Here is a 27,109-nt window from a genome sequence, read left to right on the forward strand (position 1 = left end):
ACGGCTGTTAAAACATGGCTTCTCGCGGTAACAACAACTCCATATATTGTAATGGATTGCAGGCAATTGCCTTCAAAGTTAGACTCGGTCCGTTACTACCTGTTGCTATTGATTATGTTGGCCACCGAGTCTAATCATGTAGTCCGGACAATGGCCCTGTTAATATATTGTAGTTCGGTTCTGTATCCTTGAAACAGATACAGGGTCGTATCCAATTACCCTCCGCATAATCCGATTTAATAAATAAGACTATTGCAGGTAAAATGTCTGTATTTTATCGTGCCCTTCATAAAATTCGGGCCTCTTTTGTATACTACCAATTGCTAGTAAAACTTGCCCGGACACAGAGAAACGAATGAAAAGCCGTGTCGACTATAGTCCGTGTTCGGTTAACAATGACGTTATTGTTTGTTAGTTCAATATAAGAATATACATGTACATGTATACAGTAATTCATATAATTTCGTGAGTACAATTTAAATATAATTCACATACTACAAATACACAAACAAAACTTAACATTAATGGAACGATAAGAATGAAAGTATTATCGTGTGTTCTTTTAGTTGCGGTATTTCTTTGTAGAGCGACGGCTATCGGTTTCATTACACATTGCATTAAAAAGTAAGACCTATTCAATAGATGGTAAAATATGGATGTACAAAGCAATATGTTTATAATAAATATCATTCAAGCTCAAAATTCTTAGAAATATATAACTTTGATATTTTAGAGCTGTTTGTGTCACTTTCGTTTACAAAAACTACATGCATATCACTATTAAAATGTTGTATTTAAATCGTTTACACCAGGTGAAAATTCAATTTAAAAAGAGGTTTATCAATTTTATATATACCAAGTACGCTAGTACTTGTGTAGTGAAATCATCACCAAATGCTCATTATTTTACTGTCTCGTGTCTCGAATTTTTACAAGACAATGTCTCGAGTCTCGTCTCGAACTTAAAAAACCTGTCTCGTTCCACCTCTACTGTATAGTGCACCCTCAGGATACGATTACCCTGATATACGATTTTTTTCACCTTACGAAGTTGAACATGGTGAAGTTTTCACCTCATCATATGAATTTTACTTTACCATACGAATTCAAAATTTTTTTCGCCCGAGTTCAAATTTGGCAGTCGGTGTGCTTATTAGGTACATCGAAATAACAAAGACGCCGAAATGCTGTTCGCCAAAAACATTTTTACAACGTTTGGAAGAGACAAGATGACCGATTTCTCTCCGGTCAGCATTCTATGTGGAAAATTTTGTGAAAATTACATGAGCGAGAGCACATATTCATTTTTAGCATTCAACTCATATTTACTATAAACTTCTATTCAGCATACATATATAACTACAAGTAGATATATTTAATTTGTTAACTATGAAATCTGAGACTGATAAAAACGTTACGAGACGAAGGAAAAAAGTGATTTCCATGACAACAAAGTTGAAGATCATAAATAAATAAATACGAAGAAGGCGCCCGTATTATTAATATTGCCAAGAAATATGGTAGCAACCAAACAGCAATTGTAACTATTATTAAAAACAAGAAATCCATTAAAGCAAGCATAGGGAAGAGCTTACGACTGTTGACTTGAAGGGGTTGGAGGCCATGCACAGGATCAGCATTCAAGAGGAGCAACAATTTAGTGGCGAGGAAGTAGAAGGAACAGAAAAACCTACATTGGCAGAACTCAAGGAAGCTTCAAGTTGGTATGAAACACTTACTAGGTTCATTGAAAATAAACATCCAGAAAAGGTTCTCACAGGCCGTGTTATGGACAATCCTAATGAAAGGTGCATGAGCTATTTTAGATAAATTTTGAGGAGTCATCAGAAACAGAATTCATTGGATAAATTGTTTTTCCAAAGAAAAGTGTCGAAAAGCACAGATGATAATAAGCTAGTAAAGCTAGTGAAGATAATAAAGAAGCTAGAGAGGAAAGATAAAGAAGCTAGAGAGGAAAGATAAAGAAGCTAGAGAGGAAAGATAAAGAAGTGCTATTAGATTCAGTTTTTTAAGAATTTTTAATTTCAAGTGTTTAGTTTACTGAAGTGGACTGGTACATTAAAACAATACTGTACAATGCATGTATAATGTACATCATTATTTTTTCTCTTTGTGTGTCATGTTTTTCCTGTTTAATTCATTTCATTTTATGTTTTATCTTCTCGTTTAATCATGTTTTTGCAGACGTCCTGTTTTCGATTACGTAAATACAAATCATCGTATGTATGTAACTCATATATAACTAGCTACTCAAGATAGTTGACGAATCCACATTGCCTTCTAGAACTTGCTAAAGCCCTGCCCTCTAGGGTATGAATAAATACGTACAAACTTCTGTATGGTTACAATGAGTATTGTGCACATTTCATACAAGACAAACTACAATCTTCTTTGGATCCTCTTATAGGCATTAGCTAGCTAGCAATTGTCTGCATTGCACCAGCATTTACTGTGCTCCTGCAAGCATCATCCTCAATAAGTGATAAAGTAGGCTATCTTCTACATTGCACCAAGTTAGCTTGTTTTCTTCGAGCACGCTCTGCATTAGCAGGAAAGCTGTGTCTTCCTGGCCATTTGTGTTTTGCAGGACCCAAAAGTGGTAAACACTTTCTTTTGTAACCAGTGGAAAAATGGGAGTTGCGATCCCTTCGACAGGACTCAACAACTTCTTTTAGCCTGCTAAAAAATTCCATTTCATTACCCTAGGACACTTATATTTCGCTAGTATTTAGTTTCGTGAGTAGTATACAGAGTAAAATTTCGCTGCAACTTAATTTCGCAGCTCTGACAAGTGCGAAAATATAGTGATGTGAAAATAAATGCAGTGGAATAAAGATAATTAGATTCCTTAGGTTCAGTTCACCGATAAAAAAATTGCAATTTTGGACTCGTTTGTAATTGTGAACCGCAGGTAGAATGGTGTGGGCGAGATCGATAATGCAATTTGATCGCTTGCTGCTATTTGTTTCTTAGACTATCAATGAACAAAGCTATTTAATTTTGCGTTTTCGCTCGTTCGTCATGATAGTTTAGTTTCGCACATGAAATCTTCGCGAGAGGATGACTCCGCAAAAACGCGAAAGTTAGATGAGGCGAATACATAAGTGTCCTAGAGTATGTATTAAATTTCTTTTCAAGTGTACGGTAACATAATTAGCATAGATACGTTTTTGCCTCCTCTCTGCTCTACTCCCTACATATACCAGCTCAAGTCATGTTATTCCAAAAGTATGTGCGTACGTACTGTATAGTAAATAAAATTTCATTTTTCTTTTTGATGGCCATTAAATGGTTAATTGGAGAGCTGCATCACTTGGCCTTTTTTGTAAAATTAGGTTGAAAAAGGTTTTAACCAGACATGCTAAAATTTATAGTGAAGGTGAAAACAGAAACTGATGAGTGATAAAATTTTCGTGATGAAAATTTGAAAGTCAGTAAAATAGTTAATAATACATACTAAAACTTATCCTCCAGTGTGCGTTTAGTAAGCTAAACTTATTTGAAGTGAATTCAAAGTTTATGTTATACGTAAGTCTTGAAGGTAAGAAATCCTTACCGTACATACTGCATTTAATACACACAAATTAATGTTGCATTTTATTGCAGATCATAACCACTAAATACACTGAACACAATATAGTTAATGTAGGTAACTATAGTTACTAAAGTTAACATACTATTTTGTTACTAATTTTCAATATGTAGATTTTTATAAAATTATGATGATTTTTACCAGGGGAGGTTTGCATTGTATAATGACAATAGTCTCTATACCCCTACATACAATTTTTTCACCATACGATGCCAACCCTGGAACGAATCAACATCGTATCCTGAGGGTGCACCTGACTGATGAGCTAATGTTCTTGAAACATTAAAAGACTGTTCATGCAAATGAAAAAATCACGGAAATGCCTTCTACTTACGAAGATAATCCGTTTTTAAGATGAAGTGGAATCAAATTTTGGAGTAAATCGGAACAGCTGAAAAAGTTACTCTATATTCTTACTAATACCAAGTTTCACCTTATTTTGCTTTGATGCATTACCATTAGAAAAATCTGCCTTGCGCTTTGGGGCAATAATGAAAAGCAAAAATTTGTTTAAAATCAAACAGACGAAAACCGACAGGCACAACGAAAATGGAGTGTCACTGAAACTGAGTGACGTGCTGATGCCGTCTTTCTCTCCCGCAAGCGCAACAAAACGTATTCATGAGGCGTTCGTAACCTTGAAACATCACAAGTTAAGGTCGTCGCAACCCGAAGATTCCCTGTAATGGTCAGGCCAGATCTACGAAACAAGATGCACACTATTTTAACGACAATTGTGTGGTGCAATGAGAAGCAAAACAGTAAAAGTGTGTTAATAAATTTATACATACCCGAGAGAGCGCATAATTGTGTGGACCAATTCTAAGTTCTTCATCTGCAACAGAAAACTTTGGTTACATCACAGTTATGCTTACACGCACGAACAAAATATATAACCAGTGGGTGGGCAAAGCATATCGTGGGCATCTGCTACGGTTACCCCACACAACGTAATTCAGTGACACATTTTGTATCAATGAATGGATTGACCAAAATGAGTTGGCCTAAGTTGAGCGAAGGCTGTGACATGCTGGACTTTCCAGTAATGTTATTGCAGCACCATCATGCACCGTCAACAAGTTGTGTTTGTGAATTTTGTCTAAGTACTTGTGCTGTTGCATTTCCGCTCAAACAAAAAAGCCATGTGTTAAAGGAAGTATGACAGCGGTCAATTCCTAAAATTTTATGACATTATTATGGAACAGACAAACGTTATTTTATATGGGAGTAATCTCCTCATACAACAATGTATAATTCTTCAGCAAGCTTATATTGTCTTATAATTATGTAGCTGTTTAGCTAGGCTAACTGAATTACGCTACTCAGTACTTTGAGAAACACATCTCTCTGTCACTTTCTTTTGTCTAAAAATTTTGCAGAACTTCATTTAAGAGAGCTTAATATTAATCAAAAGACAAGTCTCACGATAAATATGATTATGGCTGTCGTGTTATAGTTACAGGTGCCTATTGCCATCATACAATTACTACAAGTCGCACACTGAACTTGCAAATAAAGCCTGTCATTGGTGGCCTAACAATATAATCATCAGCCAACATCATTGAGATGACCAAACATACATTCACACCCACTTCGATCCTTCACTTGCAAACAGCTGACAGTGCACAAGCAATATTCTTGATAAACTCTCTGAACAGAGTTGCTAATGTCGCCTACGAACTCTAGAGCAAGCTGTTCAGAATGAAGGGGTAAGAAGACAACAAGCCAACAATTCTTTGAAATAGAACCATTGGTTATTCATTTAGCAACCTATAATAGCACGAGTATACAATGTAAATGAAATTCTGCAATTTAGGCTGACTTGTAACAACATGATAGAACTGTTTGATGGGCTAGTTGAATATGTACATTCAACCCATGGGTGTGACAAGAGTCGTGTTCAGAGGGTGATTGAATTGCTGTGTATATATGTGTTACTTGAACTGTTCAGAGACACACTACAAACACAAGATCTTGAATGAATCAGAAGATTAGTACAATCTAATATGGGACACCACATGTGAATGATGAGTTGTCCATACAATTAGCAATCAAACTATTCATGATAAAGACGCGTGCTGGGATAGTTTAGAATGATTTTTGTGCACTAATAAAGTCAGATGACATTGGTGTCTTCACAATTAATTACTGCGCATAACCATGGATCTTCTCAAGGAATTAACACTTGTAACATTTGGTTCAAAGTTAGACAACGAAATTTGTGACGACTATTGATCATGTATGAAAAAAAGGAACCAAATTTGTTAGCTCTATGAGTATTAGCTCTATGAGTATTAGCTCTATGAGTATGTTTGCGGTGAAATTTTTAATTTTTGGTTCTACTGTTGATATAGTCTCTGTGTTACACAACTATTTTGGCATTGAAAATCATGCGAAGTGTTAATAAGGTATTCTTGGGAGAATATCAAACTTGTAGTTAGATGAGTTATTATATTGTTATATAACAACATTAATTTTTCACACTCTGCTCTCAAGTTAATTGACATTTTTAGTATTTTGTGAAAATCATTAAAATAGTAAAATTTATTTCGGGGCTCAAAGGTTGACTTGCAACAAAATTCACATTTTGGTTATCTGGTATTAAAAGATTCACCATGTCTTACTCTGCTGTGTTGTAGGTGCAAAATATGTGGAAATGTGATTACAAGTTCTTAAAAGCTCAAAAACGAAAAGCCGCCGTAGATTGGAATCAGTTTATTTCTTTGACGTTATTATTACATTTGGTTATTGTTTTGTCACATGATGTTCTCACGTGAATTGAAAGGCCAATAAAAGGCTCAATATAAAACTTATCGTTTCTCGATTTTAATCTACGGCGGTTTTGTGATGGCAGCGATTAACTGTTCGTTTTTGAGCTTTTAGGAGCTTGTAATCACATTTCCACATGTTTTGTACCTACAACACAGCAGAGTAAGACATGGTGAATCTTTTGATACCAAATAACTGTAATGTGAATTTTGTCGCAAGTCTACCTTTAAGTATTCTCAAAATAGCAAACAATATGTCTTAGTTTGCCCTGAGTTACTTAATTATTTATTCTAATATTTTATGGGTAAAAAATGTTGCAAATAGATTTTTACCAAAACTAGGCTTACGGCATTGTAAATAACTTCAAACAAGTCGCATTTGTTGCTGAATCTCTCTATAGTAATCCCATGCTGCTTCATGGTTTAGCTTTAGTACTTTGCAAAGTAAAAAATATTCATTAAACAATTTCTCTTTCAAAACTCTCTAACTATTGTTAAATTTTATATTTAAAAACTATTCCTTATATTTTTTAACATGTTTTTATTTTTTATGCTCTTGAACATGGAATGACTTTCATTAGTATATGCAGAGCAACACACTGTTAACCTCATCGCTGAAGCTGTTAATGAATTATGCAAAGTGAAAAATGAGAGTTATCCCCTCTCTCCCATATTTACAAACAAGTGACTTACTTCTCACAACGAACCCAGTTAAACACAACCACTAATATTCACACCAGATCAAATCCATACTAATGCTTAAGTGCATTTTCTGGCTTAAAATACTAGAACTAAAATTGAAATATAAATTGAAAGTCAAGCAAAAGATCCTCAATTTATTCATTTGTTATATAGGAAATTCATGCAATAATTACAATAATGTTAGAAAGCAGTTCATAGCAGAAAGCAGAAGTGTTTTGTGTTAAAATTACAGCTCATGCTTTAAAAATTAGGTTCTATTTTACAAATTTTCACTTTTCGCGCGTGAGTAGGGCGAACTGTTCCCGATTAACCATGGAAAATGAGGGATTAGCAGTCCATCAGAAGTAGATTTCTAACTGTATGTTGATACAGAAGACCGGTCTTGACAAGTTAAAAACAGCAGGGCACACTCCTTTTCCTTCTTACATAGCACAACTCAATAGTGATGTACCCTCTAGGAGATGATCCTAAACAATACCTTTGTAGCAATCCTGATCAGTCTATGAAAAATGGTGTATCACGGCTAGAATGGTCCTCATCAGCAACTCAAGCATGAACCCCAGGTTTTTAAAGGAGTACCTGCCCAAGTTATAAGCTTGTACTTTTTCATCTTGATTAATAAAAAGATGCAGACTGTTACAGTATTGTAGTCTGCATCTTTTTATCAACCAAGATGAAAAAGTACAAGCTGATAACTTGAGCAGGATAACTTAAATATTGTAGGCTGTCGAACAGAACTCAAACACAGTTTGTCATCAGAGACAATCTAGAGTTATTATAGACAAGCCAGCAGTATCAAGTGCTCAGTAGTGAGTGACTAGAGGAAGGAGTAAAACCATTTAACAACTGTAGCAAGAGTTTTGACTACCTTCACTATCGGACTTGTCATCTTCTGTCCTGTCACGCTGGCATAGGAGGCACTTTTCCCTGTTTAGATAAGGGTTGTTGGCGAGAGGGTCGGGCTCGGGGTCTGGATGAAGTGGGTATGAAAAGTCCTCAGGAATTGGTGTATCATCATTGCATTCTTCATTCTGTAATTAGAATGTGGGTACATTAGAATGTTTCACGGAAGAACGGGATCAAACTAGTAAAAACTTAGTTCAAAGCCTGTAATATTGAAGATACACAACCTGTCAGGAGGTTACTAATGACTAATTTGTTTGCAAAGTAAGGGCCAAAAGTGAGTACAATGCGTAGATGGAGAGGATTGTTAATTGAAATATAATAACAGTAATATGCTACTAGCAATAAAAATGTGCCTATCAGCACGCATAATGAATCCTTTTACTCCCCAAATGCATAACTCGATGCACCATTAGCATGCATAATCAAATAACATGATATTTCCATAGTATGTACTAGTATAGCGTAAGCACGCAGTATTGTAAGACCTGACCATAATCAACACAAGGTATATTCCTCTAAAATGTAATAATTTGAAAATGTGTATGCAATAGTTAAAAGAGGGAAGACAACTATTCTTACTTTTACAATTGTAATTGTGTACATATAGCTAAAATACATGTAGATCAACAATTGCAAGAGTTGTCCTCCATCTAACTAATATAATATGTGGACTAGGGGAAAAAAGAAATAAAATAATTAGCTAAAGCCTTATGAGTAGAATTTTAATTTTTAATTTCGTTCAAACTAACCTTTTTCCATATAATCTGTAAACTCACAAGAGAATCTCAAAACTACTCTCCACCTCAGATGGAAAATGAGGTGTGGGCTACATTGTACATACTCTAGCAATGAAGGCAGCAATTATAAAAAGCAATGCGATGACATAAACAACTAATAGACAAAAAGAAATCACAAATTTTGACAGCTTCAAACAAACAAAATTGTCGATATATTGATAACTCCTTGTTAAGCCAGTGAGCAAAAAAGTAGGAAGTATATAAACATAACACATATCAGACAGACGGACTATCATTTATAAAGAACTGAGAAAGAAACTGTTGTGACTTTCTTGGTTACATTTTAGAAGTATGCAAACTTCCCAGTGACATGAATTGTTAATATGAATCTGCTAGTTATGGATCATCATAGCTGTGGATTACCTTTACAACACTATGTATATCAAATAAAAATAGTAGCAGGCAATAGTGGTCATAAGAATATTGGTAAACAGGTGTCATCCTTAATGAATAAACGCTAGAATAGTATGGCTGAAATATTTAGACTTACGACTTGTATCAACTACAAGCAAAGTGTAATTTAGCTGTTTAAATGTTTAAATCAGTTCACTGCGAAAATCAATACTGGTGAAAAGTTCTTCTTCTAACTTTTGCAGCGTGCTATCACATACTATTCTTGTAGGTGCCGGTTTCATAATATGCTTCCCTACGCAAATAAACATTCGTCATAAAATTATTAGGACTTGTTTATACTCTAATCAGGAAGATCGACATGGTTTTACAAAAAACTTTATTATGACAACACCAACAGTAGCCGAGTTCAAGTTGAGTAAAAAAAATACTCACATATATATCTGGTGGATCTACAGGTTTATTCGATTCACAGCAACAATTTTCATCGCTACCATTTTGGAAGTTCCCGGTACGGAGTTGGTGATGCTCCTCATTTGGAGTGTTCCTAGCTAATGGATTAGATTCAGAACAATTCTGTTTCTTTAAGCCACCTTCTAAACAGTCTGTAAGTTTCGTAAATGATAGTACAGTGCGTTGACTGGCGCCACCAGGAGATCCATTGGTCAAGTCAGAGTGGGAAGCATCGGGTGACCGAGAAGATCCATTTTCTTGTTCTCGACCTCTTCTCGTCTTTTTTCGGCGCAGTTTCTTAGCTTCAGTAGAGGCCATAATTACATTTAAACTCAATTAAACAATAAAAGCTTATGGTTTGTCCGTTATTGTGTTCTAAAAGCTGCAGATGTCCGGTTCACGAGCTCTAAGTTTGACCCTAACACTACCATAATGGCGAATGCGGTCCCACAATGCACCGTATTATTTAGGCGATAAGCGCACAAGTTTTAGCTTGCCGACGTTTTAGAGGACCATATAAGCAAGTTAATATTAGTGGACTATAAAATAGCAGGTGAAATTTGAATTTGTAACAGAACTCTGATAATATTCATGTTTGCAGTTACTTCATAAAACTATCTATACCCAGGATAACATCGAGTATCAGATTAGGATTTTCCCTCGAATTGCAGTACAGCGAGTTTGCTACCGAAAAGGCTAACCATTCAACAAACAACCGTCTCAGATAGCTCAAAGCAGAAAGACAAACTCGTATGTACAGGTAGTTCGAGCTATCTCAACTTTTTATCGTGCTAATTGGACTGTTTGGTTAGATCAGGTTGAGTAAAGAAATCGCATACGCTAACTCAAGTGGCTCACGTGTAGAGCATATGACCGATATACATATATGCCGGGTTACAGGATAACCGAAATCAGGGTGCTGCAGAAAATGGAAGGTGAACAGAAATGACTGAATCAAATGATTCATCGTTTAACAACAAAAATTGTTTTGTTGAGGAGAACATACATAACGTTAAGCTACACGCCGAGAAAATAAAAATATTACTAAACAGGTTTTTTTGAGAAAAGAGAACACAACTCTTACATTTTTTGCTTATTGATGTATGCTGAGTTGAAGCCAATAGAACGCGTTGAACCTAAAGCTTACAAGTTACAAGACAACCTACTGAATCCGATAAGAAAAAACTAAAATTATTTTGGAGGTCTCTGCTGAAACTGACAACGCGCGATACCAAATACTTGCTGTAACACAGCCTGTTGCGCTTTACATGTGAAAGCTGAAAACAACTTGCTATTCTTAACAGAAACCAACAGAGTGCTCCGTTTCCAACCCTTCATGTGATACAATTTGTTGGAGCCAAATAAAGTAGCTGAAACCAACAGATGCGTAGCATCCAACTCTTTGCAGAGAACCATGTCTCTGCAATGTAGCTGCATGCACTTGTCTTTGGCTTACTAGAATGATATCACTCACTTAATTATGTTCAAGAGATGGGATGTTTCCTTCAAGAAATGAATGTTTTTCTTGAAGCTAACTATTCAGCTGCCTCGCTTGGAGCAAAGTACATACTGAAAAGCCAATTAACGGTTGCAGCAAATCTGAGCTACATCAATATGCAAAATTCAGCTTTGTAGCAACTATTTAAACCATTCAATCATGTAGCTTCAGTAATTTACCAAAGTTCTCATTATATACCAGTGAAAAAAATGTTGCATCTAACTAGAGTTGTGTAACAAAATAGGTAGCTGTATTATTAGTGTCTGTGAAAAACTGTGCTAGCCTATATGTGCAAACCAGCGTTCTAACATGATAGAAGACCTTACATGGAGTATTGTAAGTATTAAATGCTGATGTCCTTTTTCAACAAAGGCCAGACGAAACAAAAAACTACTACTTTAATTTTCAACAACTAGTCCGCCACTAGAATAAAAACTTTAAATACTTCTGTTATTCCAGAAGTCATTTAAGAATTTAAACTCTAACAACAAACCAACTTAATAAAATAAATTTTTAAAAGATTGTCATTCATAAAGCAGACTCGCTTTAATTCATAAAAGTTACAGTCTCTCTTTTTGCTAAGACAACCAGAATCCGATTTCGTAGAAATACTTGCTCTGCCATGATGAGTGCCAATGAGTGGAGGCCAATTCTGATATACCTTTTTCATGTCCTTTATTACTGACAATCACCAGTTCTACAAGTTTATCTATTAATTGTTTCTGTTAGTTTTCTGTTTGTTACAAAGACTATAGTAAATCGGCTAAAAGCATTTTTTACAAACTGAATCCTTGGAGTTGTGGTGAATGAAAGAAATGTGGCCTATTAGTGACCTCGGATGTTCCATAACGTTTCAGTGCTTTCTCACAGCCATTTTCTACTATACTTTAATGGCATAACTTGCTAGGTAAATGAAAATTTTAGACTATATACAGATAATACCCTGTCATATGCTCAAGTCAACAATGAGACAGATGAGCATGCTTTTTAGCGAAACCTGAGCTGTCTCTATGAATATCCGGTACATATATAACACATGTCCCTCCGTGCTGAAAAACCAAGTAAGTTTTTTGTCAGCTTAAACAAACTAATCTCACAATAGACTCTATGGGTGGTCTTCTTCATCATGTTATTTGTATGTACAAACTAGCTGTAACTTAACCTGTAACCTAACAGCTGTAACTTTCAAGCTGTTAGCCAGGCACATTGCCAATGGAAAATTCAAGTAAGCTGCTTAATAAGATAGGCTTCTAAAGGCGGTAAGCCACGATTGCGTCTGCATTGTTGTCCAGCTACAGCTATTCTAATAATAGCTATAGCCGGAAAGACAGACAGATATACGGCATACAGACATACTTTGAGAAATATATATATATATAGATGTGATTCAATTTCATAGCCATATCGCAACAAAGATTAATAGTGCAAATTATCCACAAGGCAACCTTAAATCCTCTTACTGTGAAGCCCTTGTGAGCTCTAAACTTCTGCTGACTGTTACTAAAGTTTGCAAATCACTTGTGGGCACCTGCTGACGGATCCACTAATGAAGCCATCCAGCAAATTCAAAAACAAATAATATGCTTGATAAAAATCAAAGGGAGATGTGGCAATGCTGACAAATACTGATACAACCAATGCTGGCTTTAACTTAAATGAATTTCCTTGCTTATGAAAACATCATCAAATGCAAAAAGCATCAACTTTTCTCATTTGCCTATAATAAAATGGTCAACAGCCAGCAAAACTTAACCATGATTTATGGTAATGCTGAAGCCTTTGCTGTTCAGGTGTAATTGATGAAATATAGAATAAGAATATAGCAAACAGAATCTTCTTCAATTCTTCTGTGACGCTTGTTTATTGCAAATGCGAAACTGTAAACTAACAAGCAAATGTATGATTGCCTACAACTTACTAATATTTGTTGGTAAAATTGTATGTTTCCAATCACCAGGATAACAGATGCTCTCTCAGACTTAAATAAAACCTCATTACAAGATTTCCTTGTCATAAGATCTCTATGTCACTGCTTTCAATGTGCGCCTGTCTGAATATAGTACAAAAATTTCTTACACGTGAAATAAATTGTTTTCATCCACATGCAGGCTGGGTGCCCACACATAGACCCACTGCTTGCCGCAATCACAGACATTGAGCTGTCCAACTGACACGGTGTCATTAATTTTTTTTAAAGATTTGCTATCACCCTTTAATACATTCACCTTAGCAGCATAGCCTGGTATTACAACAAAAATGGACAGGTTACATGGTAGTAGAATTAACAAATTTGTTACCTATAAAAATTGACAAGTGATCTCTGTGTCTACCTGCAACATATTCTGATTTTAGTTCAATGTTGCGATACTTATATACTTGTGTGAGCATGTGCGATGTGGAGTTGGTGGTGCTATGTGGATATGCTAGTTTATTATCATACATAACAACCACATTTAATAAAGTAGCACTAATGATAAAGCATTGTATATAAAGTTGATGTTATAAATTTACGAGCACTTGCAAGGCATGCAATTAAAAATATTAAACCTCAATGAAAAAAAGTAAATGCTCAGTAGTAGCAGATAGGTTTTGTCTAAAGAATTGTGTCAAAATAATGCCAAATCTGGAAACAACTCAGGCAGGGTTGTACTATAAAGAATAAGAAGATATAAATTGACTTTCTCAAATTTGAGAAATATGTTCTTATAAAAGAGTGTCCAACTAAATGGACTTTACTTTAGATAATGAACGGAGATATGGAAATGATGGGTTTGTTATTAACAGGCTCCCCTTGCCTGTGAGCTCAGCTATTTTGTAACATAGAAATGCAGGTGTATAAAAAGGCCAGAGTAAACTTGCATATCTATGCACCTCTAAACGCATTGTTAAAACATTTATTGCAGCTATACATGCAAATCGATTCTCAGTTCATCCACGAATAGTCGGGATAGAAGGCTCGCCATGCATCGCAAGTGTCAGCTGTCCATCGACTAGTTTTATTAGGTCCGTTCTTTGAATATTCATAGACAACAGGATAATGTGCCCAGCCAGTGATCATTCCATTGACCATGAATTCTTTGATTACAGCCGTAAAGTTTTGTTTGAATGAAATAAAATCATCGCTGTCATCTTCAGAAAAGTGAAAAAAATGAAAAAATTCAGATCCATGAGTTGCGACAGTGCTGCTTGCTTGGTAGATATCTGTTAACTTCTGCGGCAAGTTGACAGTATTCACATACCTGGAATAAATAAGTAGACAAAATAATGCACATGTTAGCTTATAATGTAAATCGACGACAGCCAAAACCATGGGCATCATAAGTCATATACATAAACATAGGCGTATACATAAACATATACATGTAGATACATGTATATCATTGTACCATTTTATATAAAAACAATGTCTATAATTGATAACGCATACACTAGGCAAATGTGATAGGTAAATTTTGCAGTCACATTACTTCAATAAAATTGCTACATAAAGCATGTTAAAAAAGGGGGTGTTTTACTCCAGAAATGTCAATAGCAACCTTTAGATCAACTGACTAACAAAATGATGTAAAGGGTGTTAAGCAAAGCGTCGGCTTCAATTAGATATGCACCTTTCGGTCTACTATTAACTTGCTGCTATGTTCAAATGTTTCAGTTATAGTTGCCCACACAATGGCTCCTACTGCTGTCATAAAACATGGCGGTGTTTGCATACGTCTAGGTGATCTCAGCATAACATTTAAAACTTGATTTTAAAAATTGATGCAGCATTACTTAGGTATAGATAATGAGATATATTTTATAAAATTCTTATACTTACCTGTAGACAGCCGAATTAGTGTTATCTGTTATAGTTGCAGCTAAGAATGTTTGAGGACAAATTGCCCTCAAGTCTGACACGTGTCGAGCCAAATGTAATCGAGTCGAGTCAGACTAAAATACAGTTAAAAAAACATAACAATCTATTAAAGCAATAGTAAAGGCAGGCAGTCAAAAAAGTTCATCGGTTTGATTTTGTTATTGTAAATTCAAACATCACTTCCCATATTTGCGAGCAGATATCAAAAACATATGTCAGTTTTAATTTGCAATCTACTTTTCATAAAAATATACAAACAAAACTTTCACCGTGGAATTGATTGATTACAAGCTCAATTTTCAAGTGTGCTGATGTAGAGCTTCCTCAATTTTTAAGGTCGTGGTCAAATATTGAAAACAGTTTCTTGCAGATGTTCTAGGAGTGTAGTAGCTATCAGCAGTGTTTTGTTACATAACTCTCATTTTATCAGTTGCGAAAGGTGCAGATTTACAGCTCATTTACTTAGATGTCTCAAGCAGTACATGCATTCTAATATCGCTACACTGTTCTTAGGTTTTGTATTAGAAAAAATCTGACAACCAACCAGCTGGGTTATAATGATATCGTGTTGATATAATGTTATAATGATATAAGAGAAGGTTGAACATTTTAAGCACGCATTCGGAAATATTGCATATAATGAAAACAATTTTATACTGATGAAAGCTAGGTAAAATGTCTACAGAAAATTTTCTTTTCTGTATGCTAGTCTTGAGCTAAAAGCGCATTCACACATGAAGCCCTTAGTGCAGCAACTGTCACATTTAGTAATTATCATCAGAGACCAGTCGGGAACCGGAGTAATAAAAAGGCATTAACCTGAAACAGCACGGACATTTGTTAAATCCTTAGTAGAATATATTCCAACAGTTAGGCCACTAATAGCATAGAAAAAACGAGCAACTCAAAAATCGTTAAGCGATAGATAAGCAGGTTTGGCACCCTTTTTAGGATAATTTCTTTTAGCAGGTCTTCAGCACGAACTCACCTATCAAGGATTTAAAACTATCTAAATTAACTGGCTCAAGATTATTACAATTATGTTAGAGTTAGTATATTAAGCTAGGTAGTATATTGTGGACTTTACTTGTTGCCAAGGGTTGAAGCCATAATTCAAATGTTATATATGTGGACAGTGTAAATATTGCAAGGAAAATAAAAGCGATTACTTGCAATTATTTTTTCTTTGACCAGCAAACATGGGCTAACAGCAAGTGGCAGCAGATCAACTTGGTCTTCAAACTCTCTGTAACGGTTTTAAATTTGACTATTTTTGTAAGCACTGTTTTGTTGATGAAGCATTTCTTTGGCCATTTATTAACCAAAAATAACACACTAGGATGCAACAGAAATGGTTTTGAAAGTAAGTAGCATTAATAATGGGAATTTTGTTCTTTTGAATAAAATTATCCATAACTTAATAATTTTGCATTTAAATTGTGGTGCTTATGGAAGCTAACAGAAGATTTTCGCAATTTTAAAAAAGAACTTTTTAACCTTCCAATTTGTGTTAACACTGAATTCAGAGTTGCCTATTTCTTGGTGATAGTATGTCTAAACTTCGTACAGCGGTTTCCGAAACAATTCATGTAAGCCATTATAACAAAAAATTAACAGCTTGGCTAATTTCATACTTGCATATCAGTGTTTTTTGATACTAGCATATTTCTTTACCAAAAAATGGTAAAAACTGATCAGTTACAAATTTAAATTTGTAACTGACCTGTTTTTTACGATTTAAATTGTCGTTACAACACAGCCAGATATTTAAAGATGAACTTACATAAATGTTAGTAGATTTTATCAGAAAGTATTGGTCTCTTTCTATTATTTGTGATTGTTTTTGATGTTTGAGGTAATCTGACAGCCAGGATGTTTCAACATTAAAATCGATAAAACTTGATCACATTTAAAACACTCAGAAAAATAATGTGCAAGATTTAACCTAACAACGATCAAGTTTTGTAGATTTTAATCTTCAAACATTTTGTCAGTCAAATCATGTTAAACATCAAAAACAATCACAAATGTTAGAAAAATACTGATACTTTCTGATAAAATATACTACAATTTTGTTCAAATTCATATCTTTAAACATGATACAGCTTAATCGTTTTGCAATATACAAACAAAGAAATCTGGTTCAGAAATGAAGTTTCATGCTTTGAGCAGCCTCAGCAATAGGTACCTCTTAAAGGTTGACTTGCAATAAAATTCACATAACAGTTATTTGGTATGGAAAGATTCGCCATGTCTTACTCTGTTGTGTTGTAGGTGCCAAATATGTGGAAATGTGATTACAAGCTCTTAAAAGCTCAAAAACGAAAAGCCGCCGTAGATTGGAATCTCTTTATTTTGATGACGTAGCCATGAAATTTGGTTATCGTCTTGTCACGTGATGTTCTCACGTGAATTAAAAGACCAATACAAAGCTCAATATAAAACTTATCGTAGTACTAGTTTATGACAAACACTTCGGGTTTTACCGAAGACTCCGTATCAAATATAGATGCTCGCTACTTTACAGTTTTGTTTCGACCCGGTCTAATCGGCAAGTCGTAAATCTGATCATGTGACCCAATACTTCGCAAATAATTTCTGCAGCACTTTTCGATTATCACAAGTGACCAACAGGCTCGTCATGATTATCAGACAATGATATGTACTCCTTCAAGCTAAGGTTAAAAAGTTTAACGAGTTTTTACGGTAAGTTATAAGATATCAGTGCTAAAAGTGACAGCATTACAATGACGATAACACAGACGTGTAAGAACAATAGACATAGTTTTATTGAATGCGTGAAGTATATTTGTGAAAATATTTTGACGAATAAGGTGGCAAGAAAATGTAAACAGAGACCATCTCTCACAACTACATCACATTTGAGCCATTTTGGAAAGGGAATCCAAACTACGGCGGTCTCGTGTGGCTGCGATTTTCTGTTCGTTTTTGAGCTTTTAAGAGCTTGTAATCACCTTTCCACATATTTTGCACCTACAACGCAACAGAGTAAGACACGGTGAATCTTTCATATCAAATAACGGTAATATGGATTTTGTTGCAAGTCGACCTTTAAAATAACTCGCTAATCACATTCTCACATAGATTACAAATCACAATAGTTATCAGGCAGATAGAATCAAAACAGGAGAAATTTCACCACGTAGCCTGATTAACACACATCTTAGCCATCCAACGCACTCTCAATACCTACAATCCTTGCGTGACAGACTCACATGAAATGCGTATAAAATTTAATATAAAACGTAAAACCTAGAGAGTCTAATGCTTACCAGTGAAGGTGCATAAGAGTTGAGGACAAAGTCTGATATGGATTCATTGAATGTGTCGTATTTACTTCTGACATAGTCCGAGTACTGACCCCAACTCCACGTGGAAACAGGCACCACTTGGTACATATCACTCTCAAATTCATTATTCCCTATCAATCAATATCATTATCCATTGAGAGGCAAGAATAGTGAAACCTGACAGATTGATCAATGAACTGGGCCCTTCAGGGTCGTTCATACCACCATTAGTTCCGTATATACATGTGAGTATGCCAGTTACAGCTATGTCAATCATATTTGGATGTGATGATTGGGGTTGCAAGTTGAGAACAAGACATATTACATTACGATCAGTTATATCTATTTATATCTATATAAAATAGTTCAAATTTTAAATTTAACCCTTTCACTGCCAACCATGTACAAATTCGGCTATCAGCCTAGTGCCAGCCATTTTACCGAAAATTGCCGATATTGCTTCATGATATGTATACAAGATTTTTTCAATTTCAAACTCTATCTAAAATATTTTTCTCACATATTTTATTTTGCAAACATTTTAACCAACTATGCAAAAAAATTTAATGTATCTATACTTTGTGCGATGATAAAGCTATGTGAAGCTACGATCGCTGCGAAGCTAAAACGATCCTCCATAATGTTCCTTACTCTTACAAAACTATTACTTTCACCACTATCAGAGACAGCGCTGCTACTTTAATTATCTGTATAATCACGAAAAACTGAATCTGAATTGGTTATAAATAATGTCATCAACATAACTAATTACCTGTTTTGTAAATTATGAACTATTTACACCAGCTAGGTGTAAATTTATTTGATTAAATATTGTTGTAAAAAGACTTTAACCATTTTTGCAAAATAAAAACAGGTTCCATGAAAAAACAAGATGAATTGTTTTGTAAGATGATGGTTAATGGGCTATGGAACATGAGAGCTATTCAGAAGTGAATGGTCTTAATCCTACATGTACCTGGAAGCTGCATCAACAGCCAAAGTGTTAAATTTCAATAAAATTTTAAGTCTACTCACCCATCAATATTGGAATTTCCAAATCCGCGGCGCTGGTTTTGAAAAACTCATCAGGTGCCTTCAGCACGTATTGCTCTATAAACAGAACAAACGAAGGGATGTATATAGTAAAGATGTCCCGCATGACCATTAATAATAGACAAACACTCAGTGTGAACAAAGTTTGAACAACAAATATGATTACCGTCATTTATAAGGACACCTCCGATAAAAGTGTCCTTAGTTGGGGGCTCAACAAGGTCCACGGCCCCCCAGGAAGGATACTGCAACCAGGGAATGGCATCCACTAGCTGTTCACTTGTCTTCCTCAGCAAACACTGCCTCGGATTGTTTTCCTCACTTCGGCATCCTACGTTCCTGCAAGTTCCATACAACTGCTAGATATTGCCGACAAGCCAAAAATATGAAGTGCAGGGCTATGAGACTTTCAGTACAGCATTCAAAGCACCTTAAGAAGACCTTCTTGTTAACCTTCATAGTATCTGCCTTCGAACCATCAAATTTTGAAGAAGCACCGCTAATCCACGCCCTTTGAAAGGTGGCTTTAGCTTCATCATTGGTAAGCAGAGCAAGGATGCTCGTACCACCCGAGCTCAAGCCTGCTACAGTCACCTGCAATGAAACAAGTTTGTACCATCATACACCGACACTCATATATTGTTGTATCAATATATTTCACATTGCTCTAGGTTTTCACCATTTACAGCTATAATCTGGTGTGCTCACAACAAATAAGGCATACATAACAATTGATTACCACCTTTCTAGATTGTAATTGATAAGCAGACAACAACGGACCAGAATAGCTAGACTCAGACAAACCATGGATGACATGTATCTGATGAAAGTATTAGAGAACGATAACACTATTAACATTTATTAGCTGCCCGTATAAAAATACAGCGGACCCTCACCATAGGATTTTAATTCATTTCAGTGTTGGCATCGTATAGCAAAAATGTCGTATGGAGGTGTACAGAAACCCATAGTAATTATCAAATGCAAACACCCCTTGGTAAAATCATCAAAATTTTACATACGTACTAAAATCTTTTATTATGTACATACTAAAAATTAGTATGCAAACAGTATGTTAACCTTAGCAACTATAGTTATCGATAATAACATTAGTGTATTTAGTGATTATGATCTGCAATAAAATGTAACATTACAATGTACTACGTGCAGTACGTACCGTGGGGAGTTTTTACTTTTGAGACAGACATATACCATAAACGTTGAATTTAACTTAAATGAATTTAGCTTACTAAACACATAATCAAAAGCTAAGTTTTCATATTAACTTTACTAAACTTCAACATTGTCATTGTCTAAAATTTTATCACCCATCTGTTTCCGGTTTCATTTTCACTATAACGTATAACGTTGAACTGAGAGAGCGCGAGCATCGTATCCTTTTTCAGGTGTCGTGAGAGGGATTTCGGTAAATAGCGTATCGGCATCTTTGTTATTTTGGCGTATTCAGCACACCGACTGCCAAATTTGAATTTCGAGAGAAATTTTTGTTGATATCGTATGGCGAAAAATATTTTATATAGAGGGCAAAAAACATCGTGTTCTACAGCATAAGGCGAAAAAATCGTATAACAGCGACATCGTGACCCGAGGGCGGACTGTACAAAAGTCAGCACTGAAATATTTGCACCCTCGACAGTCTTTAGCTCACCATCTCAGGGTTGCCTCCAAAGTTATCGATGTACTCATTGATCCACTTGAGTGCACTTATTTGATCATATAAACCAAAGTTGCCTGACATCTTTCCATCACCTGATGCCAGATTCTGCAAAAGAAGGTGGGCAGAACTCCAAACATTTTACTATGATATAGATTTAGACATAAATATGATGTCTTTCTTAACCAGTTTGAATACTTTTCGACTCCCACAAAGTCCGCATCTCTGCCGTTGCCAGTAGGTTCCAATTAACTGCTGTTAGCTGGTAAAACATTTTGTAATGCTACGAGTGTGCGTAAGTCAGCTTTTGAAAAGTCAAAGTGAGTTGGAAGACAATTAACAGCGTTGTGGATTCCACAATCTTCGATAAGTCGGGCACACAAATCCGAATGTTATTTGAAAGTGTTAGACTACCTTGCTGTTGAAACAGGCTACTTCAGTAAAATTTTAACTGTAAACCAAACAACTCTTGCAATGGAAAGAGGAAGAAGTGTACCTCTAGAGCCATCCAGCCAAAGACATTAAGGCGGTAGTTAAAGCTCACTATGACAGCATTCAACTCGGTAGCGAGTTCAGCAGATGGAGAGAAGCCATCCTCGTGGCCAGAACCGTAGTGCAGGAATCCACCATGGATATAAACTAGGACTGGTAGTTTGGCACTAAAGATATAAAAGATAGGTGTTGAACAGCAGCGAGTAGGAATTAAGAGCTGCAAAGTTAAGCATTGAATGACAGGCAATTGAAGAGACATACATACCCAGACATGACTCCGCCAGTTGATGGGGAAGCAGGTGTCCAGATGTTCAGATACAAACAGTCTTCTGAACCTATATATTTAGGATCGTTGGAAAGCTGGTTGAGCTGAAAACAGGGTCCCTTAAACTCTTTGGCATTAGTAGCATTATCGCAGTCAGATATAGCGCTCATCTCGAGGTTATATGTCCAGCGGTTGGAGCCTACAGGAGGCTTAAGGTAAGGGATGCCCTACAGGTGTGAAATATTAAAACCTTGGATGAATTGATGAATGGTTAGAAACTTTGGAACGTTCCAAAGCATATCTAGGCAAAATGACCTTACCAACATCACAAAACACAATCAAGGTCATACCAAGGTCAAACTGATCCTATGAAGAAATGAAGTCTATTAGCATCAGTGTGTCTATCAGTGGGCTTCTCAGTTTTAAATTAAAGAGAGATTCAGGTGTAGCAAAAATCAGTAAAAAAATAAAATTAAGCTTATACTGGATTTTTTGTCCTTTTGGGCACAAAATTTTATGATTCTACATGCATTCTCTTCATGTGCCAAAGTCATCGGACGAGAATTATTGATTAAAGCTATAGCTAGCGCTACTCATCTTTCAAGTTCCAAACAAACTTCAATTAATCAACTACTTGTATGTTCGAAAAAATTACGAAAACCAGAATGCAGATTGGTCACACTTCGCGCAAGCAGATGAGGTGGGCATATACAGATTGCTCACATGGAAAGCTTTCCTAAACAATCTGTTTTAAACTGCTATGAAGTAGGAACAAAACTCCAAAATCAGTTACAAATTGTATGCATCTGGAGGATTTTACTGAAGAGAAAAAAAGCTTCGTTTCTTTATGGGATGGCAAACAGAGAGATGCGGACTAACCTTGAAGACAGCAACTGTCTCATTCAGCTCCCAAGAACCGACTGCTTTTCCACACCTGAGTCCCATGACAATTGGATCCTCATATACTGGCTGAGGAGTGGGTGCCACTTTCCTCGGACGAGACACGGACACACCAACAATTATAATTATCAGAATAATTAGAACCACAGCGATTATTCCCAACAAGATCCACTTGTTTCCAAGAATACAGTCCAAACCCAATTTTTTCTTTGGCTGCAAACGCATGGCAGTGATAAATAAATTATATGATAACAAGGCTTATAACTGACAGCATCTACTTATAATTGACAGCATCTACTTATAACTGACAGCATCTATTTATTACTAACAGTATCTACTTATAACTAACAACATCTACTTAAAACTAACATTATCCACTTATAACTAACAGTATCTACTTATAACTAACAGCATCTACTTATAACCACCAGCATCTACTTATAACTAACAACATCTACTTATAACTAACAACATCTACTTATAACTAACAGCATCTATTTATTACTAACAGTATCTACTTATAACTAACAACATTTACTTATAACTAACAGCATCTACTTTTAACTGACAGTATCTACTTATAACTACCAGCATCTACTTATAACTAACAACATCTACTTATAACTAACATCATCTACTTAAAACTAACATTATCCACTTATAACTAACAGTATCTACTTATAACTAACAGCATCTACTTATAACTACCAGCATCTACTTATAACTACCAGCATTTACTTATAACTAACAACATCTACTTATAACTAACATCATCTACTTATAACTAACAGTATCTACTTATAACTGACAACATCTACTTATAACTAACAACATCTACTTATAACTAACAACATCTACTTATAACTAACAGCATCTACTTATAACTAACAACATCTACTTATAACTAACAACATTTACTTATAACTAACAACATCTACTTATAACTAACAACATCTACTTATAACTAACAACATCTACTTATAACTAACAACATCTACTTATAACTAACAACATCTACTTATAACTAACAACATCTACTTATAACTAACAACATCTACTTATAACTAACAGCATCTACTTATAACTAACATCATCTACTTATAACTAACAACATCTACTTATAACTAACAACATCTACTTATAACTAACAACATCTACTTATAACTAACAGCATTTACTTATAACTAACAACATCTACTTATTACTAACAGCGTTAATTTATAACCAGGGAAGACAATGGAGAACAGCAAGGTTTCTAAAATTACACAACGTTTTTAAAAAAAAGTAGGCTTTAAAAACATGACAAATGATTTGCACAAAATGAAAAACTAATACTATTTTTTACATTAAATATCTGGTTGGAGAACAATTCATTTTCGGGCAAAGATAATTGGAGATAATATCACCCTTGGTATATTATACCAAGTGTAATCTTTCATGGTTTATACAAAACAATGACTACCCGTATTTTTCATTTTAAAATATACAGTAAAGCCAAACTTAGATTTGCTTCCCTTGGTACTTTTTGAGCAAATGATAATTTCAAGAGGGGTCAACTACTAATTTTACAGCTGCCTACGCAATAAATCATGTACATGTAAATATATACAAAGACAAATTGGAAAATCAACCCACTTTTATATTTCAAATTACCTACAAATGGAGAATTCTATAGGGTTGAGTTATTAATATTTCAACATGTTTAAATCATTTAACAATAAATGTACTGATCAGTTCTACGTTGTGGTCTATGAAATTTCAAAAATTCTGTAACAGCCACCAACCGTGTTTTACAACTAAGGCTGTGATAGTTCATTGTGATAAACTTGAATGGTCAAAACAAATTAAGTAGAGAAATCTGGTTTGGTAAGAATGTTGCGGTACTTGAATCGGTGTCAGCAGTTAATGATACAGCGTTTAATAATAACATTCTATTGAAACACCGGTTACGAAAAAATGACGCAAATTCTAGTACACATTTGCTGAATTACTGAAATATAATTCTTCAAATAAATTACTTTATATGAAGGCAAAGTATTAGATCCAAAAATTGTTTTTGCAAATGCTGAGGGTTTAATGAATACTCATAGACTTACGACTTAATTGTTATAATATAATTTAAATGAGCAAATATAATATGATTTACCTCCATTATATAATTGTACGGCTCTGATTATAAACAATACTTTTACCTAATTTACAATTACGCGAGCCAGTTTATGAGCTCATTCGTTTAATGAGAAGATGTAAGCTTATCATTGTGCATCTGATGATATGCGCTATTCCCTATTGGTTTCCAACTACAACACTGTGTTTCCATAGCCAATATTATCTAGTTGTTAGTAAGGGCTAACTTATGCAAACAAATAGGCCTTGAAAGTGTCGGTTCCATTCTGACAACAACTATTCTTATATACAGTAGGTACTAGTTTGGGCCGCCTAAACCGTATGAATACTTTTTCGTATGCATGTTTAGTATGGAAGCATGTATACCATAAAACCTGTATTCAAATGCCATGGCGCTCTATTTTTCAACCCTTCTCCTATAATGGCGGTTAAATAGAGGTGGCATTTAATTAGATGTGCTACAGTAATTTTCCTGAAGTTTTATTATGTCAATTCTTTTCTTACTATTAGTAATAAAATTATATTAATTACAATCTAGAGCTAAATTATATGCTTCCTTGGACAAGAGACAACCTTTAGAATGAAATAGGTTTGTCAATCATCTATTATTATCTATTTTACTAAATAGCAAAAGAACAAGGATCTGATGGGTGATGGCTACAGCTGGAGAATGATGTTAAGAGCATCTTTGACAATTATAACTGGTTTCTAATTAATTGCCCATGCATAACGCAACCATTTATCATTTTAAAAATTAAAGTTATTTTTACATAGTTTGAACGTAAAAACTTATTTGCAATGTGAGGTAAACTGTGAGTGGAGACTTCATATGCCATGAGAAACAGCTTGGATATATATATATATATATATATATACGAGGGGCCCCTCGTATATATATATATATATATATATATACGAGGGGCAGTCGTAAAGTTCCAGGAATTGTGTCAGTACACAAAAACCGTTAATCGTAATTACCTAATTTAAACTGTCCCCCTTCAAAGTAATCGCCTGAGCTTGCTATGCACTTATCCCATCTGTGTTTCCACTGATCCATGCAATGCTGAAAATCACTTTCCGTGAGGCTTCGGAGTTGTCTCGTCACATTTTCTTGAATAGTTGGTATGTCGTCAAATCTTTCACCTTTCATTGTCAATTTGATTTTGGGGAATAGGTAGAAATCACATGGTGCTAAATCAGGTGAATAAGGTGGATGGTTAAGCACAGTCGCTTAATTTTTTGCCAAATACTGGCGTACCATCAATGAGGTGTGAGCCGGAGCATTGTCATGGTGTAGGTACCAATCACCTGAGAGCCACAAATCTCGACGTTTCCTTCTGATACTGTCTCTAAGTCTTATCAGAATGTCTTTGTACACATGCTGATTCACAGTTTGACCATGTGGCAGAAATTCAGAGTATACCACACCTCTAATGTCGAAAAATGTTATCAGCAGCGTTTTCACATTTGAGCGAGACATTCTAGCTTTTTTAGGCCTAAGAGAGCCAGGGGATTTCCATTGAGAACTTTGTGATTTGGTCTCTAGGTCATATTCATAGACCCAACTTTCATCCCCAGTCACAACTTTTGAAATAAAGTCAGGATCTTGTGTTAAAGCATCTTTTAGTTCGATACAACAGCTAACTCTTTTTTCTTTTAGGTCGTCAGTGAGCAGTTTGGGTACCATCTTTGCAGAGATCCTTCTCATGCCTAAATCTTCAGTGAGAATAAGATGACATGTACCATAAGAAAGCCCACTTTCTGCTGATATTTCCCATATAGTCAATCGCCTATCTCCCATCACCTGCTGCCTCACAAGGTCTGTGGCAGTTGTGGTCCTTGAAGTTGCCGGTCTGCCCATGCGGTCATCATCTTTAGTACTTGTTCTTCCCTCTCTAAATCTTTTGTGTCATTCATAACAGGCTGTTTTCTTAAGGGCGGAGTCTCCATAAGCTGTCCGTAACATTTGGAGCGTCTCAACACCGGACTTTCCAAGTTTTACACAAACGCGTTGCTCTTCTACTTCATTCATTTTTGAAAAATCCGACCGATAAAAAATGACCTTGACATTGCCTACTATAACTTCATTACGGGTGCTCTGACAAGCGTAAAACTTTGGCTATGGGAAAATCCCGTGCTGCTTAGCAACATGGAACAATCAAAACAACTGCACATGGTCTTATATTTGACTAGGAAAGCGATTCCGGGAACTTTATGATCACCCCTCGTAGATATATACAGTGAAACTCGGATAACTCGAACTTCACCGGACCGAGAAAAAGTGTTCAAATTATCAGAGCATTCAAGTTATCAGAGCACTGTCACAAGTCTTTGTATTTACT

At 35.3% G+C, this 27,109-nt stretch overlaps 2 protein-coding genes across 3 annotated transcripts in view; both read right to left on the reverse strand.

The window, feature by feature from the left end:
• LOC137395910 (protein FAM193A-like) overlaps nt 1-9,995 on the reverse strand; it is a 46,380-nt gene extending 36,385 nt beyond the window's left edge. For both annotated transcript variants that reach the window (XM_068082264.1, XM_068082265.1), the window contains exons 1-3: nt 9,573-9,995; nt 7,952-8,114; nt 4,405-4,448 (exon numbers count right to left, since the gene is read on the reverse strand). In XM_068082264.1, coding sequence (XP_067938365.1) covers nt 4,405-4,448; nt 7,952-8,114; nt 9,573-9,908 — 543 coding nt within the window. In that variant the 5' untranslated portion in view covers nt 9,909-9,995. The remainder of the gene's footprint in view (nt 1-4,404; nt 4,449-7,951; nt 8,115-9,572) is intronic.
• Nucleotides 9,996-13,499: 3,504 nt separating this feature from the next.
• Nucleotides 13,500-27,109, reverse strand: part of LOC137400757 (cAMP-regulated D2 protein-like) — a 39,666-nt gene continuing 26,056 nt past the window's right edge. Inside the window, exons 5-14 of the mRNA XM_068087097.1 lie at nt 22,620-22,853; nt 21,741-21,967; nt 21,480-21,642; nt 20,978-21,091; nt 19,739-19,902; nt 19,475-19,647; nt 19,291-19,365; nt 18,238-18,386; nt 14,906-15,018; nt 13,500-14,327 (exon numbers count right to left, since the gene is read on the reverse strand). Coding sequence (XP_067943198.1) covers nt 14,012-14,327; nt 14,906-15,018; nt 18,238-18,386; nt 19,291-19,365; nt 19,475-19,647; nt 19,739-19,902; nt 20,978-21,091; nt 21,480-21,642; nt 21,741-21,967; nt 22,620-22,853 — 1,728 coding nt within the window. The 3' untranslated portion in view covers nt 13,500-14,011. The remainder of the gene's footprint in view (nt 14,328-14,905; nt 15,019-18,237; nt 18,387-19,290; nt 19,366-19,474; nt 19,648-19,738; nt 19,903-20,977; nt 21,092-21,479; nt 21,643-21,740; nt 21,968-22,619; nt 22,854-27,109) is intronic.

This window comes from Watersipora subatra, chromosome 1, assembly GCF_963576615.1.
Source record: "Watersipora subatra chromosome 1, tzWatSuba1.1, whole genome shotgun sequence".
Lineage (NCBI taxonomy): Eukaryota > Metazoa > Bryozoa > Gymnolaemata > Cheilostomatida > Watersiporidae > Watersipora > Watersipora subatra.